We start from the raw sequence: 20751 nt of genomic DNA, 5'->3' as shown, positions 1-20751 counted from the left end.
GTCAGAAAAATACAATATAAAACCTATTGTCTGAAGGGATACTTAAGTACTTTGGTCAATTAAAGGGGGGATTTGGGTTGACAAACAATTCTATAGATATTTACAGTTTCAGCATCATTTAATGCACAATCAAAATGGACTCCCTTTTGGGTAAAACATAATACTTTTGTTAAGTTGGTATTAGAGAAGGGAAATACTAAGATTCCTATGTAACATAGGATACCGGACTGATGCTGAATGTCCACGATGTAAAATGGATGCTGCGGGCCTATTACATACGCTATGGGAATGCCGGGAGTCAGGTAAATGCTGGAAAGGAGTTCTGTCTATTATAAAGAGGGAATATAAAATAGATATTCAACCAGACCCAAAAAATGCCTATTAGGTATATTAGAAGATTATATGGAATTTGACCCAATTTCAATAGGGATTTCACGTATTTTACTTCAAACTAGGAAACATATTGCATCCAAATGGATTAACCCCTCACCCCCAGAAATTAGTGAACTCAAAAATAGGATAAATAATATTATCAGATTAGAAAAAGGGGTATATCAAAAATGAAACTCAATGAATAAATTTGAGAAAATATGAGACTTATGGTTGGATACACCTGGAATGCCATCAAGGGGGTTATTGCTGGAGAGACAATTTGACTTATGGAGGAAGGGAGGCATTGACGAGGTCTAATGTTTCATTGTGTATTGGAATTCCTTAACATGTGGTCTGGGTAATATAGCACACATATATGTGTATAGGATTATAATGTTTATTACAATATTATGCTAATAAGAGATTTCAAGAATGTGGAATGTTAATTGTAAGATATAGTAACTGCAAGTTATCAGACGGTAATGGGCAAGCTGAAAGGATATATCGGAGAGATGCATGTATGTTATTTTATTATTGTATGTACGTACTGGTTTCTTGTTTTGTAAAAAAAAAACTAATGAAAAAAACTCTAAAATTTACTGGATAAAAAAAAAAAAGAATAGGAAAAAGGCTTCTACCCTGTGTGAATTCTCTGGTGGTCAACCAAAGCTGGTTTATTGTTAAAACATTTCCCACATTCAGAACATGAAAATGGCTTCTCCCCTGTGTGAGTTCTCTGGTGTCTAACAAGATCGAATTTCCGGTTAAAACATTTCCCACATTCTGAACATGAAAAAGGCTTCTCCCCGGTGTGGGTTCTCTGGTGAATAACCAAAGCTGATTTACAGTTAAAACATCTCCCACATTCTGAACATGAAAAAAGCTTCTTCCCTGTGTGGGTTCTCAGGTGCTTAACCAAAACTGATTTATGGTTAAAACATTTCCCACATTCTGAACATGAAAAAGGATTCTCCCCTGTGTGAGTTCTCAGGTGCTTAACCAAAACTGATTTATGGTTAAAACATTTCCCACATTCTGAACATGAAAAAGGCTTCTTCTCCCCTGTGTGAGATCTCTGATGAATAACAAAATATGATTTCTGGTTAAAACATTTCCCACAATCTGGACAGGAAAAAGGCTTCTCCCCTGTGTGAGTTCTCTGATGTCTAACACAATCGAATTTCCGGTTAAAACATTTCCCACATTCTGAACATGAAAAAGGCTTCTCCCCGGTGTGGTTTCTCTGGTGAATAACCAAAGCTGATTTACAGTTAAAACATTTCCCACAATCTGGACAGGAAAAAGGCTTCTCCCCTGTGTGAATTATCTGATGTTTAACAAGATCGAATTTCTGGTTAAAACATTTCCCACATTCTGAACATGAAAAAGGCTTCTCCCCGGTGTGGGTTCTCTGATGAATAACCAAAGCTGATTTACAGTTAAAACATTTCCCACATTCTGAACATGAAAAAGGCTTCTTCCCTGTGTGAGTTCTCAGGTGCTTAACCAAAACCGATTTATGGTTAAAACATTTCCCACATTCTGAACATGAAAAAGGCGTCTTCTCCCCTGTGTGAGATCTCTGATGATTAACAAAATATGATTTCTGGTTAAAACATTTCCCACATTCTGGACAGGAAAAAGGCTTCTCCCCTGTGTGAGTTCTCTGATGTCTAACACAATCGAATTTCCGGTTAAAACATTTCCCACATTCTGAACATGAAAAAGGCTTCTCCCCGGTGTGGTTTCTCTGGTGAATAACCAAAGCTGATTTACAGTTAAAACATTTCCCACATTCTGGACAGGAAAAAGGCTTCTCCCCTGTGTGAATTATCTGATGTCTAACAAGATCGAATTTCCGGTTAAAACATTTCCCACATTCTGAACATGAAAAAGGATTCTCCCCTGTGTGAGTTCTTAGGTGCTTAACCAAAACTGATTTATGGTTAAAACATTTCCCACATTCTGAACATGAAAAAGGCTTCTTCTCCCCTGTGTGAGATCTCTGATGAATAACAAAATATGATTTCTGGTTAAAACATTTCCCACATTCTGGACAAGAAAAAGGCTTCTCCCCTGTGTGAGTTCTCTGATGTCTAACAAGATCGAATTTCCGGTTAAAACATTTCCCACATTCTGAACATGAAAAAGGCTTCTCCCCGGTGTGGGTTCTCTGGTGAATAACCAAAGCTGATTTACAGTTAAAACATCTCCCACATTCTGAACATGAAAAAGGCTTCTTCCCTGTGTGGGCTCTCAGGTGCTTAACCAAAACTGATTTATGGTTAAAACATTTCCCACATTCTGAACATGAAAAAGGCTTCTTCTCCCCTGTGTGAGATCTCTGGTGAATAACAAAATATGATTTCTGGTTAAAACATTTCCCACACTCTGGGCAGGAAAAAGGCTTCTCCCCTGTGTGAATTATCTGATGTCTAATAAGATCGAATTTCCGGTTAAAACATTTCCCACATTCTGAACATGAAAAAGACTTCTCCCCGGTGTGGGTTCTCTGGTGAATAAACAAAGCTGATTTACAGTTAAAACATCTCCCACATTTGGAACAAGAAAATCTATTGTCCACTGTGTGTATTTTTTGACTTATAGACTTTTCGAGGGTAAAACTATTTCCATTTTCTGAAAGTGAAAATGTCTTCTTTGCTTTAGGAGCAGTTTGTTTTTCAATCCTTATTTTTTTATTTTGACTTTCCTTAGTAGTCGGTAATGAATCAGAAGACAGGACCTGTTTCATAGGATCAGATGACAGATCTTTGCTGTGAAGGGATGATTGTATATCTGGAGTAATGGCATTCACTTCAATTGTAACCTGTGGGATCTCAAGATCATCTGATATAAAAATCTCCTGTCCCTCTGATCTCCTGGTACAGTCATCTGCCAAGAAAAAAAAACAATTATTAATTTTAAATAAAACAACCTGGAAATTTATATTTTTGAACATTTCTACTTAAAATGTCTGTAGAAATTACAACTTATTGACAGAATGACAATTCACAGTCTAATAGAAAACTTCATAGGATGAACCAGTGGAGCGTCGTGTTCAACTGTTTGTTCATTCTGCATCCAAAATATGGAATAAGAAGCCACCAAACAATGTTATGTAGATGAAAATGATACCAATAAAAACTTCTACTCATCCATAAACCAATCCAGCAATATCCGCTCTCCCAAAGTCAAATCTCCCCCTTTCTTCTGAGCCTTGCAGTGCGTCCAAACCACATTTATCATCCATGTATTTGGCATTACTATAGTGAGAAGAACCCTCTTCATTTACGGTGTGTGTCTCCTGGAGCACAATCTGGCCACTATGTGTTGGGTAATAAAATGGCCAATGTGCAATTTTTACTCTCCAACATCGACTGCGAGCTAATGTCCAGAAAGTGGCCGTGGAATCAAAATAGTCACTACTCCTATAGATTAATTCACTGAGGGTTATAATTTCCAAAATGCAGTCACTTTATGGGGATTTCTATTGCTCTGGTTTTCTGCCATTTTGCATATTAAGGTTTCTACAAATGTTGTGTCCCATCTCCTCTGGGATCTGCAAGATCTGCATTCAAATAGCTAAATGGCGCTCCTTCCCTTCTTACCCTGCCATGTGCCCAGACAGTAGTGTACAACCGTATATAGGGGATTGTCACATTCAAGAGTAGTTGGAAATAATTTGTAAGGTCCATTTGTTTCCCATTATCCTTTGTGAAGAATTCCAAAGTTATCACCAGATAAAGTGACACACGTCAGATTTGAAAAATGGAACCTGATTAGGAACAAAAAACTGTCTGCGGGAAGGGGTTAAATCAGAGTATTTTGGGAACGAACTGTTGTAGTCAAAAACTGTGAGTATAGACAATAACACGTCTACTGAAATGATCGAACTGAACAGTCTTCTCAGTAAATCGTGAGTAACTAGTGGTGAAACCTCTCGGGGGTAATTAGAGTCTGGGGCTCGGGGGCTCTTCATCATCTAAACTATCGTAAGGGACAATATTTTCTGTCAGATAAATTTCAAGAAGAAATATTAGACATGGAAAGAGAACTTTTTGTAATAGTGCAGAGCTGAGGTGTCTTAAATCTAGACCTCGGGCATTGGGAAGAGGTAATGGAGACCTTCTTTTAAAGACCACCATGGAGTTACAGAGACACATAAGTGAGTCAGGCCGATCCCACCACAATAAAGCTATCATAGAGAATGAACCTGTAAAAAAGACAGAATAAAAGATATGTTACATCCCCAACAACATCGTATATATAAGGGAGAGCTCCAACACTAAACTGGAGTTGCACTCATTTATGGTGGACCATTGGAGGTATGATGAGTCCTGACCAGGAGAGTAGAGAAAGTATTAGTGCCCCCATTTCAGGAGAGATTGTGCAGGAATCTGAATTCTTTAGGATTGAAAACATAATGTAATTTATGACGTGGAGTGAATCCATGAAACCAGGGCTCGAGCCATGCCACCACATCTCCTGCAGGCGTGAATAGATGTATATTACAGCCATCAGCCACGCACAGCTTATAGACATATCATGGCACAGGTGTAATGTTATTTATGTAGTTTATCAAAATCCTGTTTGAAGATAGTTTGAAAAGTCAGGATAAAGGGAAACTCCGTTGTTATTGTACAGAAATTCACACTTGGCGCTCACTGCACATTTAATATTGTCGATCATAAAAGTGAAGTTTGGCCAGAAAGACTGGACCTGGTCTTGTAGGGACCATATGAGCACATTCAGCCGCACAGAGTGGAGAGAAGGTAGATTCATCCAATAAGATATCAGGGATCTAGGAAGCCAACAGCATCATTACCCTCCGCTTTCTCTTACAGGCCCATCAGAATATTTTTCTTCAAGTGATTTTCTCACTTGTCAGCACTTTCTACGTACGCTCTCATTTGGCTTTATAGTTTACAGATCTGGGCAGGTGACGGTCAGCGTCTACTAATCCCAGGGGGTAGGTGGATCCTCCAGGTTGTAAGTTCTACAGAAAAGGTCTTTTACAATTACACAAAGTTATGTGAACATTTTTGGATGGAGGAGAATGTTGTGGTCTAGAGGGAAAATGGTGATCACACGATTGTGATACGGCCAAACTACACCACCGATAAAGCAGCCGCAGCCGGTGACTGTGACTTCTCTGCAATTAGTGGTCACTACTCACCTGGGTAGTCATATGTAGGAATCTCCTCTTTACACCGCTCATCACCCCTCACATATGTCTCTGTAGTATTAATGTGTGTCAGATCTTCACCCTGAAACAAATATATAAGTCACAGACAGATGGAGAAGTCCCATCTATGATCAGCTCTAATCCTGCCATCTCCACTGTTCTCATTACACAAGTATAAAACATATAATACTGGTGGATAAACAAGACCGAACACAAGACCTTCACAGCGGTCTACACATCATAGGGGAGATCTCATGACACCTTCTCTCCATCTACCTGATGATCCTGAGGAACATTGGGATCTTCTTGTTTACAGTCCTGTGGAAGAAGAGGATGGGGACATCTCTCTGGTGTTGTCCTCTTACTGGATAGATCTGGAGGAAACACATACAGGGACTGAATTCATTCTTTACATACAGATAATTATAGGCCGTGTGTATTTAGTCCTGTCTATTACCTGGTGATGTGAGGGGCTGGGGAACCTCCATCATGACGTCCTTGTACAGATCTTTGTGTCCTTCTAAATACTCCCACTCCTCCATGGAGAAATAGACGGCGATATCCTGACACCTCATAGGAACCTGACACATACAATGATACCGTCATCCCCCCGATCCCTCCATAGCGTTACTGTATAATGTCCCAGCATTCCCAGCAGTATCACCTCTCCAGTCAGCAGCTCAATCATCTTGTAGGTGAGTTCTAGGATCTTCTGGTCATTGATGTCCTCATGTATGAAGGGGTGAGATGGATGCCCTGTGATTGGGCTCAGGGGTCTTCCCCATCCCTCAGACACAGGGTCCTGACAGCGCTCACTAGAGGTCTTCACTAATATGTAATCCTGGTTTTAGAAAAACATATAAATATATCTCACTACAGACATTTCCAGAGTCCTCACCTCTCCAGTTCTGTCCATCTGTTATTCCCATAGATAAGAATGATGTAATGTGACGTTATCAGAATCACTCACCTCTCCAGTAAGCCGGAAGAGGATCTCTAGGGTGAGGTGCATTATCCTCTCCGCCATCTTGTCTCTGTCCATGTCCATCCTTGATAGGTGATTCAGAAAAATTCTCTTAATATAGAAGATCTTCACTGAGAGGATCTGATATTGTAGAAACCTGAATGAGAAGAAGATGAGCCGATGTAACATCATAAAGAATTCTGTGTAATAATACAATTACTGGAGACTATAAGGGGAATATATCAGGAGATAGAATGTGTAGATGTTGTGTTCTCTAGTTTTTTATGGACTGGAACATAAGTTGAATTGCTGACTTAGACATCTCCTCCATACTTCCAATCACTGGCTAAGTTGGCCACTGCTTCAGTAAGAATCACCCAGAAACCCAAGCAGCAATGGTATTTTTATTATTTTACAACATTCTGCTTTTGTCCCTGACGTAGTAATAAAACCTTTATATTTTAGGTCACAGACAACAAGCAGTTTCTTCCTCGGAGTCGGCAGCTGAAGACGTTTCTCATAGACTCATCTTCCATAACGCTAATTCTCGTCATATACATTACACATGGCATGAGAAATAACAACTTCATGATGAGGACGACATCTTCATCTTCTAATACGGCTCTAGAAACAGATATGTCCAGAGTCCATCACTGACTCCATCATCAGCGACCGTCTATGTGAATGTTTCCCGTCTTTCCCAGGTTGTAATCTTTTATCACGTTAGATCTCATTTATAAGAGCGTGTTTGTAAGAACAAGACAGTTATTTGATGCTAATGTCTCCATGTACAGTCATGGCCAAAAGTATTGAGAATGAGACAAATAGTAATTTTTCCAAAGTTTACTGCTTCATTTTTTGTAATGGCAATTTGCATATACTCCCGAATGTCAAAGAGTGATCAGCTTAACAGCAATTACTGTACTTGCAAAGTCAATATTAGCCCAGAAAATGAACTTTAACCCCCAAAACACATTTCAACATCATTGCAGTCCTGCCTTAAAAGGAGCAGCTAACATCGTTTTAGTGATTGATCCTTTAACATAGGTGTGGGTGTTGATGAGGACAGGGCTGGCGATCAATCAGTCATGATTAAGTAAGAATGACATCACTGGACACTTTAAAAGGAGGCTGGTTCTTGGTATCATTGTTTCTCTTCAGTTAACCATGGTTATCTCTAAAGAAACACGTGCAGCCATCATTGCACTGCACAAAAATGGCCTAACAGGGAAGAGTATCGCAGCTACAAAGATTGCACCTCAGTCAACAATCTATCGCATCTTCAAGAACTTCAAGGAGAGAGCTTCCATTGTTGTCAAAAAGGCTCCAGGGCGCCCAAGAAAGACCAGCAAGCGCCAGGACCGTATCTTAAAACTGTTTCAGCTGCGGGATCGGACTACCAGCAGTGCCGAGCTTGCTCAGGAATGGCAGCAGGCTGGTGTGAGTGCTTCTGCACGCACTGTGAGGCGGAGACTCTTTGAGCAAGGACTGGTTTCAAGGAGGGCAGCAAAGAAGCCACTTTTCTCCAGAAAAAACATCAGGGACCGACTGATATTCTGCAAAAGGTACAGGGAGTGGACTGCTGAGGACTGGGGCAAAGTCATTTTCTCTGATGAATCCCCTTTTCGATTGTTTGGGACATCTGGAAAACAGCTTATTCGGAGAAGAAGAGGTGAGCACTACCACCAGTCTTGTCTCATGCCAACTGTAAAGCATCCTGAAACCATTCATGTGTGGGGTTGCTTCTCAGCCAAGGGAATCGGCTCACTCACAGTCTTGCCTAAAAACACAGCCATGAATAAAGAATGGTACCAGAATGTCCTCCAAGAGCAACTTCTCCCAACCATCCAAGAGCAGTTTGGCGCCCAACAATGCCTTTTCCAGCATGATGGAGCACCTTGCCATAAAGCAAAGGTGATAACGAAATGGCTCATGGAACAAAACATAGAGATTTTGGGTCCATGGCCTGGAAACTCCCCAGATCTTAATCCCATTGAGAACTTGTGGTCAATCATCAAGAGACGGGTGGACAAACAAAAACCAACAAATTCTGGCAAAATGCAAGCATTGATTATGCAAGAATGGACTGCTATCAGTCAGGATTTGGTCCAAAAGTTGATTGAGAGCATGCCAGGGAGAATTACAGAGGTCTTGAAGAAGAAGGGGCAACACTGCAAATATTGACTTGCTGCATTAACTCATTCTAACTGTCAATATAACCTATTGGTACTCATAATATGATTGCAATTATATTTCTGTATGTGATATAAACATCAGACAAACACTAATAAAAACCAGAGGCCAGCAGATCATGTGAAAATATAATTTTGGTGTCATTCTCAAAACTTTTGGCCATGACTGTACAGTGGTTTTTTCCTGGATATTATGTTTCTTTTAGCATTTTCCTGTAGGCTTCCATATATTACATGAAAAACACCAAAAAAAGAAAACCAAGTGTTATACTGTATGTGGGGGGATGGTGGTACTGTGGGAACGTTATACTGTATGCGGGGGGATGGTGGTACTGTGGGAACGTTATACTGTATGCGGGGGGATGGTGGTAATATTATACTGTATGTGGGGGGGATGGTGGCACTGTGGGAACATTATACTGTATGTGGGGGGATGGCGGTACTGTGAGAACATTATACTGTATGTGGGGGGGATGGTGGCACTGTGGGAACATTATACTGTATGTGGGGGGATGGTGGCACTGTGGGAACGTTATACTGTATGTGGGGGGATGGTGGGACTGTGGGAACATTATACTGCATGTGGGGGGGATGTTGGTAATATTATACTGTATGTGGGGGGATGGTGGCACTGTGGGAACATTATACTGTATGCGGGGGGGGTGGCGGGACTGTGACAACATTATACTGTATGTGGGAAGACTGCGGAACTGTGGGAACATTATACTGTATGTGGGGGGATGGTTGTAATGTGTGAATATTATACTGTATGTGGGGGGATGGTGGTACTGTGGGAACATTATAGTGTATGTGGGAAGATGGCGGTACTGTGGGAACATTACACTGTATGTGGGAAGATGGTGGTACTGTGGGAACATTATACTGTATGTGGGGGAGTGGTGGTAATGTGGGAACATTATACTGTATGTGGGGGGATGGCGGTACTGTGAGAACATTATACTGTATGTGGGGGGATGGCGGTACTGTGAGAACATTATACTGTATGTGGGAAGATTGCGGAACTGTGGGAACATTATACTGTATGTGGGGGGATGGTGGCACTGTGGGAACATTATACTGTATGTGGGAAGATGGTGGTACTGTGAGAACATTATACTGTATGTGGGGGGATGGAGGTACTGTGAGAACATTATACTGTATGTGGGGGGATGGCGGTACTTTGGGAACATTATACTGTATGTGGGGGGATGGCGGTACTGTGAGAACATTATACGGTGTGGGGAAATAGAGGTACTATGAGAGCATTATATTGAGAGGCTTAATGACCGCAGTGGCTCCTGCGACCGACCCCTACTTCAGCTGGATGTGTTCTCGGACTGACATTCAGCTGAAGTGCCACAATACACGCTGCTGACCAATCAGAGGCCAGCAGCTGACATCGGCATGTACGCCATTAGGGGGCGCATGGAAGTAACATCATGCTCTCCTGTCACTTGTAGCTGAAGTCAGCGGCAGCTCCAGAAAAAAGACACCGAGCTGCGAGGGAGCAGAGAGAAGGCGAGTATAATGTTCTGTTTTCTTTAAATCAGCGAGTACACGGTGCCCTTGGCCATAATACTACATGTAAGAGTGTGGGCTGTGCATTATACTACATGTATGAGTATGGGCTGTGCATTATACTACATGTATGGACTATGGGCTGTGCATTATACTACATGTATGAGTATGGGCTGTGCATTATACTACATGTATGAGTATGGGCTGTGCATTATACTACATGTAAGAGTGTGGGCTGTGCATTATACTACATGTATGACTATAGGCTGTGCATTATACTACATGTATGACTATGGTCTGTGCATTATACTACATGTATGGACTATGGGCTGTGCATTATACTACATGTAAGAGTATGGGCTGTGCATTATACTACATGTATGAGTATGGGCTGTGCATTATAAAACATGTATGAGTATGGGCTGTGCATTATACTACATGGATAAGTGTGGGCTGTGCATTATACTATATGTATGAGTATGGGCTGTGCATTATAAAACATGTATGAGTATGGGCTGTGCATTATACTACATGGATGAGTATGGGCTGTGCATTATACTATATGTATGAGTATGGGCTGTGCATTATACTACATGTAAGAGTGTGGGCTGTGCATTATACTACATGTATGACTATGGGCTGTGCATTATACTACATGTATGACTATGGGCTGTGCATTATACTACAAGTACAGACTATGGGCTGTGCATTATACTACATGTATGGACTATGGGCTGTGCATTATACTACATGTAAGAGTGTGGGATGTGCATTATACTACATGTAAGAGTATGGGCTGTGCATTATACTACATGTAAGAGTGTGGGCTGTGCATTATACTACATGTAAGAGTATGGGCTTTGCATTATACTACATGTAAGAGTGTGGGCTGTGCATTATACTACATGTATGAGTATGGGCTGTGCATTATACTACATGTAAGAGTATGGGCTTTGCATTATACTACATGTAAGAGTGTGGGCTGTGCATTATACTACATGTATGAGTATGGGCTGTGCATTATACTACATGTAAGAGTGTGGGCTGTGCATTATACTACATGTATGAGTATGGGCTGTGCATTATACTACATGGATGACTATGGGCTGTGCATTATACTACATGTAAGAGTGTGGGCTGTGCATTATACTACATGTAAGAGTGTGGGCTGTGCATTATACTACATGTAAGAGTATGGGCTGTGCATTATACTACATGTAAGAGTATGGGCTGTGCATTATACTACATGTATGAGTATGGGCTGTGCATTATACTACATGTATGGACTATGGGCTGTGCATTATACTACATGTACGAGTGTGGGATGTGCATTATACTACATGTAAGAGTGTGGGATGTGCATTATACTACATGTAAGAGTGTGGGATGTGCATTATACTACATGTATGAGTATGGGCTGTGCATTATACTACATGTAAGAGTATGGGCTGTGCATTATACTACATGTATGAGTATGGGCTGTGCATTATACTACATGTAAGAGTATGGGCTGTGCATTATACTACATGTAAGAGTATGGGCTGTGCATTATACTACATGTAACAGTGTGGGCTGTGCATTATACTACATGTATGAGTATGGGCTGTGCATTATACTACATGTAAGAGTGTGGGATGTGCATTATACTACATGTATGAGTATGGGCTGTGCATTATACTACATGTAAGAGTATGGGCTGTGCATTATACTACATGTAAGAGTGTGGGCTGTGCATTATACCACATGTAACAGTGTGGGCTGTGCATTATACTACATGTATGAGTATGGGCTGTGCATTATACTACATGTAAGAGTGTGGGCTGTGCATTATACCACATGTAACAGTGTGGGCTGTGCATTATACTACATGTATGAGTATGGGCTGTGCATTATACTACATGTAAGAGTGTGGGCTGTGCATTATACTACATGTATGGACTATGGGCTGTGCATTATACTACATGTATGAGTATGGGCTGTGCATTATACTACATGTAAGAGTATGGGCTGTGCATTATACTACATGTAACAGTGTGGGCTGTGCATTATACTACATGTATGGACTATGGGCTGTGCATTATACTACATGTATGGACTATGGGCTGTGCATTATACTACATGTAAGAGTGTGGGCTGTGCATTATACTACATGGATGGACTATGGGCTGTGCATTATACTACATGTATGGACTATGGGCTGTGCATTATACTACATGTATGAATATGGGCTGTGCATTATACTACATGTATGGACTATGGGCAGTGCATTATACTACATGTATGACTGTGGGCTGTGCATTATACTACATATATGACTATGGGCTGTGCATTATACTACATGTACGGACTATGGGCTGTGCATTATACTACATGTAAGAGTATGGGCTGTGCATTATACTACATGTAAGAGTGTGGGATGTGCATTATACTAAATGTATGGACTATGGGCTGTGCATTATACTACATGTAAGAGTGTGGGCTGTGCATTATACTACATGTATGGACTGTGGGCTGTGCATTATACTACATGTATGGACTATGGGCTGTGCATTATACTACATGTAAGAGTATGGGCTGTGCATTATACTACATGTAAGAGTATGGGCTGTGCATTATACTACATGTAAGAGTGTGGGCTGTGCATTATACTACATGTAAGAGTGTGGGCTGTGCATTATACTACATGTAAGAGTGTGGGCTGTGCATTATACTACATGTATGGACTGTGGGCTGTGCATTATACTACATGTATGGACTATGGGCTGTGCATTATACTACATGTAAGAGTATGGGCTGTGCATTATACTACATGTAAGAGTGTGGGATGTGCATTATACTACATGTATGGACTATGGGCTGTGCATTATACTACATGTAAGAGTGTGGGCTGTGCATTATACTACATGTATGGACTGTGGGCTGTGCATTATACTACATGTATGGACTATGGGCTGTGCATTATACTACATGTATGAGTGTGGGCTGTGCATTATACTACATGTATGAGTGTGGGCTGTGCATTATACTACATGTAAGAGTGTGGGCTGTGCATTATACTACATGTAAGAGTGTGGGCTGTGCATTATACAACATGTAAGAGTGTGGGCTGTGCATTATACAACATGTAAGAGTGTGGGCTGTGCATTATACTACATGTAAGAGTGTGGGCTGTGCATTATACTACATGTAAGAGTATGGGCTGTGCATTATACTACATGTAAGAGTATGGGCTGTGCATTATACTACATGTAAGAGTGCAGGCTGTGCATTATACTACATGTAAGAGTGTGGGATGTGCATTATACTACATGGATGAGTGTGGGCTGTGCATTATACTACATGTATGAGTGTGGGATGTGCATTATACTACATGTAAGAGTATGGGCTGTGCATTATACTACATGTAAGAGTATGGGCTGTGCATTATACTACATGTAAGAGTGCAGGCTGTGCATTATACTACATGTAAGAGTGTGGGATGTGCATTATACTACATGGATGAGTATGGGCTGTGCATTATACTACATGTAAGAGTGCAGGCTGTGCATTATACTACATGGATGACTATGGGCTGTGCATTATACTACATGTAAGAGTGCAGGCTGTGCATTATACTACATGTAAGAGTGTGGGATGTGCATTATACTACATGTAAGAGTGTGGGCTGTGCATTATACTACATGTAAGAGTGTGGGCTGTGCATTATACTACATGTATGGACTATGGGCTGTGCATTATACTACATGTAAGAGTATGGGCTGTGCATTATACTACATGTAAGAGTGTGGGCTGTGCATTATACTACATGTAAGAGTGTGGGCTGTGCATTATACTACATGTAAGAGTGTGGGCTGTGCATTATACTACATGTAAGAGTGTGGGCTGTGCATTATACTACATGTATGAGTATGGGATGTGCATTATACTACATGTAAGAGTGTGGGCTGTGCATTATACTACATGTATGAGTATGGGCTGTGCATTATACTACATGTAAGAGTATGGGCTGTGCATTATACTACATGTATGAGTATGGGCTGTGCATTATACTACATGTAAGAGTGTGGGATGTGCATTATACTACATGTAAGAGTGTGGGCTGTGCATTATACTACATGTATGGACTATGGGCTGTGCATTATACTACATGTAAGAGTATGGGCTGTGCATTATACTACATGTAAGAGTGTGGGCTGTGCATTATACTACATGTATGAGTATGGGCTGTGCATTATACTACATGTAAGAGTGTGGGCTGTGCATTATACTACATGTATGGACTATGGGCTGTGCATTATACTACATGTAAGAGTATGGGCTGTGCATTATACTACATGTAAGAGTGTGGGCTGTGCATTATACTACATGTATGGACTATGGGCTGTGCATTATACTACATGTAAGAGTATGGGCTGTGCATTATACTACATGTAAGAGTGTGGGCTGTGCATTATACTACATGTATGGACTATGGGCTGTGCATTATACTAGATATAAGAGTGTGGGATGTGCATTATACTACATGTAAGAGTGTGGGCTGTGCATTATACTACATGTAAGTGTGTGGGATGTGCATTATACTACATATAAGAGTGTGGGCTGTGCATTATACTAGATATAAGAGTGTGGGATGTGCATTATACTACATGTAAGAGTGTGGGATGTGCATTATACTACATATAAGAGTGTGGGCTGTGCATTATACTACATGTATGAGTATGGGATGTGCATTATACTACATGTATGGACTATGGGCTGTGCATTATACTACATGTATGAGTGTGGGCTGTGCATTATACTACATGTATGGACTATGGGCTGTGCATTATACTACATGTAAGAGTATGGGCTGTGCATTATACTACATGTAAGAGTGTGGGCTGTGCATTATACTACATGTATGAGTATGGGATGTGCATTATACTACATGTATGGACTATGGGCTGTGCATTATACTACATGTATGAGTGTGGGCTGTGCATTATACTACATGTATGGACTATGGGCTGTGCATTATACTACATGTAAGAGTATGGGCTGTGCATTATACTACATGTAAGAGTGTGGGCTGTGCATTATACTACATGTAAGAGTGTGGGCTGTGCATTATACTACATGTATGAGTATGGGCTGTGCATTATACTACATGTAAGAGTATGGGCTGTGCATTATACTACATGTATGAGTATGGGCTGTGCATTATACTACATGTAAGAGTATGGGCTGTGCATTATACTACATGTAAGAGTATGGGCTGTGCATTATACTACATGTAAGAGTATGGGCTGTGCATTATACTACATGTATGAGTATGGGCTGTGCATTATACTACATGTAAGAGTATGGGCTGTGCATTATACTACATGTATGAGTATGGGCTGTGCATTACACTACATGTAAGAGTATGGGCTGTGCATTATACTACATGTATGAGTATGGGCTGTGCATTATACTACATGTAAGAGTGTGGGCTGTGTATTATACTACATGTAAGAGTGTGGGCTGTGCATTATACTACATGTATGAGTGTGGGCTGTGCATTATACTACATGTAAGAGTGTGGGCTGTGCATTATACTACATGTATGACTATGGGCTGTGCATTATACTACATGTAAGAGTGTGGGCTGTGAATTATACTACATGTATGAGTATGGGCTGTGCATTATACTACATGAATGAGTATGGGCTGTGCATTATACTACATGGATGAGTATGGGCTGTGCATTATACTACATGTATGAGTGTGGGCTGTGCATTATACTACATGTAAGAGTGTGGGATGTGCATTATACTACATGAATGAGTATGGGCTGTGCATTATACTACATGGATGAGTATGGGCTGTGCATTATACTACATGGATGAGTATGGGCTGTGCATTATACTACATGTAAGAGTGTGGGCTGTGCATTATACTACATGTAAGAGTGTGGGCTGTGCATTATACTACATGTAAGAGTGTGGGCTGTGCATTATACTACATGTATGGACTATGGGCTGTGCATTATACTACATGTAAGAGTGTGGGCTGTGCATTATACTACATGTATGAGTGTGGGCTGTGCATTATACTACATGTAAGAGTGTGGGCTGTGCATTATACTACATGTATGAGTGTGGGCTGTGCATTATACTACATGTAAGAGTGTGGGCTGTGCATTATACTACATGTATGAGTATGGGCTGTGCATTATACTACATGTAAGAGTGTGGGATGTGCATTATACTACATGTATGAGTATGGGCTGTGCATTATACTACATGTAAGAGTGTGGGCTGTGCATTATACTACATGTAAGAGTGTGGGATGTGCATTATACTACATGGATGAGTGTGGGCTGTGCATTATACTACATGTAAGAGTGTGGGCTGTGCATTATACTACATGTAAGAGTGTGGGCTGTGCATTATACTACATGGATGACTATGGGCTGTGCATTATACTACATGTATGGACTATGGGCTGTGCATTATACTACATGTACGGACTATGGGCTGTGCATTATACTACATGTACGGACTATGGGCTGTGCATTATACTACATGTATGACTATGGGCTGTGCATTATACTACATGTAAGAGTGTGGGCTGTGCATTATACTACATGTATGACTATGGGCTGTGCATTATACTACATGTATGACTATGGGCTGTGCATTATACTACATGTAAGAGTGTGGGCTGTGCATTATACTACATGGATGACTATGAACTGTGCATTATACTACATGTATGAGTATGGGCTGTGCATTATACTACATGTATGACTATGGGCTGTGCATTATACTTCATGTAAGAGTGTGGGCTGTGCATTATACCACATGGATGACTATGGGCTGTGCATTATACTACATGTAAGAGTGCAGGCTGTGCATTATACTACATGTAAGAGTGTGGGATGTGCATTATACTACATGTAAGAGTGTGGGCTGTGCATTATACTACATGTAAGAGTGTGGGCTGTGCATTATACTACATGTATGGACTGTGGGCTGTGCATTATACTACATGTAAGAGTATGGGCTGTGCATTATACTACATGTAAGAGTGCAGGCTGTGCATTATACTACATGTAAGAGTGTGGGCTGTGCATTATACTACATGTAAGAGTGTGGGCTGTGCATTATACTACATGTATGGACTATGGGCTGTGCATTATACTACATGTAAGAGTATGGGCTGTGCATTATACTACATGTAAGAGTGTGGGCTGTGCATTATACTACATGTAAGAGTGTGGGCTGTGCATTATACTACATGTAAGAGTGTGGGATGTGCATTATACTACATATAAGAGTGTGGGCTGTGCATTATACTACATGTATGGACTATGGGCTGTGCATTATACTACATGTAAGAGTATGGGCTGTGCATTATACTACATGTAAGAGTGTGGGCTGTGCATTATACTACATGTAAGAGTATGGGCTGTGCATTATACTACATGTAAGAGTGTGGGCTGTGCATTATACTACATGTACGGACTATGGGCTGTGCATTATACTACATGTATGACTATGGGCTGTGCATTATACTACATGTAAGAGTGTGGGCTGTGCATTATACTACATGTAAGAGTGTGGGCTGTGCATTATACTACATGGATGACTATGAACTGTGCATTATACTACATGTATGAGTATGGGCTGTGCATTATACTACATGTATGACTATGGACTGTGCATTATACTTCATGTAAGAGTGTGGGCTGTGCATTATACTACATATATGGACTATGGGCTGTGCATTATACTACATGGATGACTATGGGCTGTGCATTATACTACATGTAAGAGTGTGGGCTGTGCATTATACTACATGTATGGACTGTGGGCTGTGCATTATACTACATGTAAGAGTATGGGCTGTGCATTATACTACATGTAAGAGTGCAGGCTGTGCATTATACTACATGTAAGAGTGTGGGCTGTGCATTATACTACATGTAAGAGTGTGGGCTGTGCATTATACTACATGTATGGACTATGGGCTGTGCATTATACTACATGTAAGAGTATGGGCTGTGCATTATACTACATGTAAGAGTGTGGGCTGTGCATTATACTACATGTAAGAGTGTGGGATGTGCATTATACTACATATAAGAGTGTGGGCTGTGCATTATACTACATGTATGGACTATGGGCTGTGCATTATACTACATGTAAGAGTATGGGCTGTGCATTATACTACATGTAAGAGTGTGGGCTGTGCATTATACTACATGTAAGAGTATGGGCTGTGCATTATACTACATGTATGGACTATGGGCTGTGCATTACACTACATGTAAGAGTATGGGCTGTGCATTATACTACATGTAAGAGTGTGGGCTGTGCATTATACTACATGTATGGACTATGGGCTGTGCATTATACTACATGTAAGAGTGTGGGATGTGCATTATACTACATATAAGAGTGTGGGCTGTGCATTATACTACATGTATGGACTATGGGCTGTGCATTATACTACATGTAAGAGTATGGGCTGTGCATTATACTACATGTAAGAGTGTGGGCTGTGCATTATACTACATGTATGACTATGGGCTGTGCATTATACTACATGTAAGAGTGTGGGCTGTGCATTATACTACATGTAAGAGTGTGGGCTGTGCATTATACTACATGTAAGAGTGTGGGATGTGCATTATACTACATATAAGAGTGTGGGCTGTGCATTATACTACATGTATGGACTATGGGCTGTGCATTATACTACATGTAAGAGTATGGGCTGTGCATTATACTACATGTAAGAGTGTGGGCTGTGCATTATACTACATGTAAGAGTATGGGCTGTGCATTATACTACATGTACGGACTATGGGCTGTGCATTATACTACATGTATGACTATGGGCTGTGCATTATACTACATGTAAGAGTGTGGGCTGTGCATTATACTACATGGATGACTATGAACTGTGCATTATACTACATGTATGAGTATGGGCTGTGCATTATACTACATGTATGACTATGGACTGTGCATTATACTTCATGTAAGAGTGTGGGCTGTGCATTATACTACATATATGGACTATGGGCTGTGCATTATACTACATGGATGACTATGGGCTGTGCATTATACTACATGTAAGAGTGTGGGCTGTGCATTATACTACATGTATGGACTGTGGGCTGTGCATTATACTACATGTAAGAGTATGGGCTGTGCATTATACTACATGTAAGAGTGCAGGCTGTGCATTATACTACATGTAAGAGTGTGGGCTGTGCATTATACTACATGTAAGAGTGTGGGCTGTGCATTATACTACATGTATGGACTATGGGCTGTGCATTATACTACATGTAAGAGTATGGGCTGTGCATTATACTACATGTAAGAGTGTGGGATGTGCATTATACTACATATAAGAGTGTGGGCTGTGCATTATACTACATGTATGGACTATGGGCTGTGCATTATACTACATGTAAGAGTATGGGCTGTGCATTATACTACATGTAAGAGTGTGGGCTGTGCATTATACTACATGTAAGAGTATGGGCTGTGCATTATACTACATGTATGGACTATGGGCTGTGCATTATACTACATGTATGAGTGTGGGCTGTGCATTACACTACATGTAAGAGTATGGGCTGTGCATTATACTACATGTAAGAGTGTGGGCTGTGCATTATACTACATGTATGGACTATGGGCTGTGCATTATACTACATGTAAGAGTGTGGGATGTGCATTATACAACATATAAGAGTGTGGGCTGTGCATTATACTACATGTATGGACTATGGGCTGTGCATTATACTACATGTAAGAGTATGGGCTGTGCATTATACTACATGTAAGAGTATGGGCTGTGCATTATACTACATGTATGGACTATGGGCTGTGCATTATACTACATGTATGAGTATGGGTTGTGCATTATACTACATGTAAGAGTATGGGCTGTGCATTATACTACATGTAAGAGTGTGGGCTGTGCATTATACTACATGTAAGAGTGTGGGCTGTGCATTATACTACATGTAAGAGTGTGGGCTGTGCATTATACTACATGTACGGACTATGGGCTGTGCATTATACTACATGTATGAGTATGGGTTGTGCATTATACTACATGTAAGAGTGTGGGCTGTGCATTATACTACATGTAAGAGTGTGGGCTGTGCATTATACTACATGTAAGAGTGTGGGCTGTGCATTATACTACATGTATGAGTATGGGCTGTGCATTATACTACATGTAAGAGTATGGGCTGTGCATTATACTACATGTATGAGTATGGGCTGTGCATTATACTACATGTAAGAGTATGGGCTGTGCATTATACTACATGTATGAGTATGGGCTGTGCATTATACTACATGTAAGAGTATGGGCTGTGCATTACACTACATGTAAGAGTATGGGCTGTGCATTATACTACATGTATGAGTGTGGGCTGTGCATTATACTACATGTAAGAGTGTGGGATGTGCATTATACTACATGTAAGAGTGTGGGATGTGCATTATACTACATGTAAGAGTGTGGGC

General features: G+C 40.7%; 1 protein-coding gene and 1 pseudogene across 1 annotated transcript in view; one reads left to right on the top strand and one right to left on the bottom strand.

Moving 5' to 3' along the window:
- The window catches only part of LOC141171890 (uncharacterized), an 853981-nt pseudogene that overhangs the window by 356268 nt on the left and 476962 nt on the right, over positions 1-20751 (top strand).
- LOC141171871 (uncharacterized) overlaps positions 130-20751 on the bottom strand; it is a 120462-nt gene continuing 99840 nt past the window's right edge. Inside the window, exons 2-7 of the mRNA XM_073655502.1 lie at positions 6528-6678; positions 6222-6398; positions 6015-6138; positions 5834-5931; positions 5549-5639; positions 130-3264 (exon numbers count right to left, since the gene is read on the bottom strand). Of these exons, the coding sequence (XP_073511603.1) occupies positions 1007-3264; positions 5549-5639; positions 5834-5931; positions 6015-6138; positions 6222-6398; positions 6528-6678 (2899 nt within the window). The 3' untranslated portion in view covers positions 130-1006. The remainder of the gene's footprint in view (positions 3265-5548; positions 5640-5833; positions 5932-6014; positions 6139-6221; positions 6399-6527; positions 6679-20751) is intronic.

This window comes from Phyllobates terribilis, unplaced genomic scaffold, assembly GCF_046119375.1.
Source record: "Phyllobates terribilis strain yellow unplaced genomic scaffold, ASM4611937v1 Scaffold_12__6_contigs__length_324123572, whole genome shotgun sequence".
Lineage (NCBI taxonomy): Eukaryota > Metazoa > Chordata > Amphibia > Anura > Dendrobatidae > Phyllobates > Phyllobates terribilis.
This window is presented reverse-complemented; position numbering and strand designations above follow the sequence as displayed.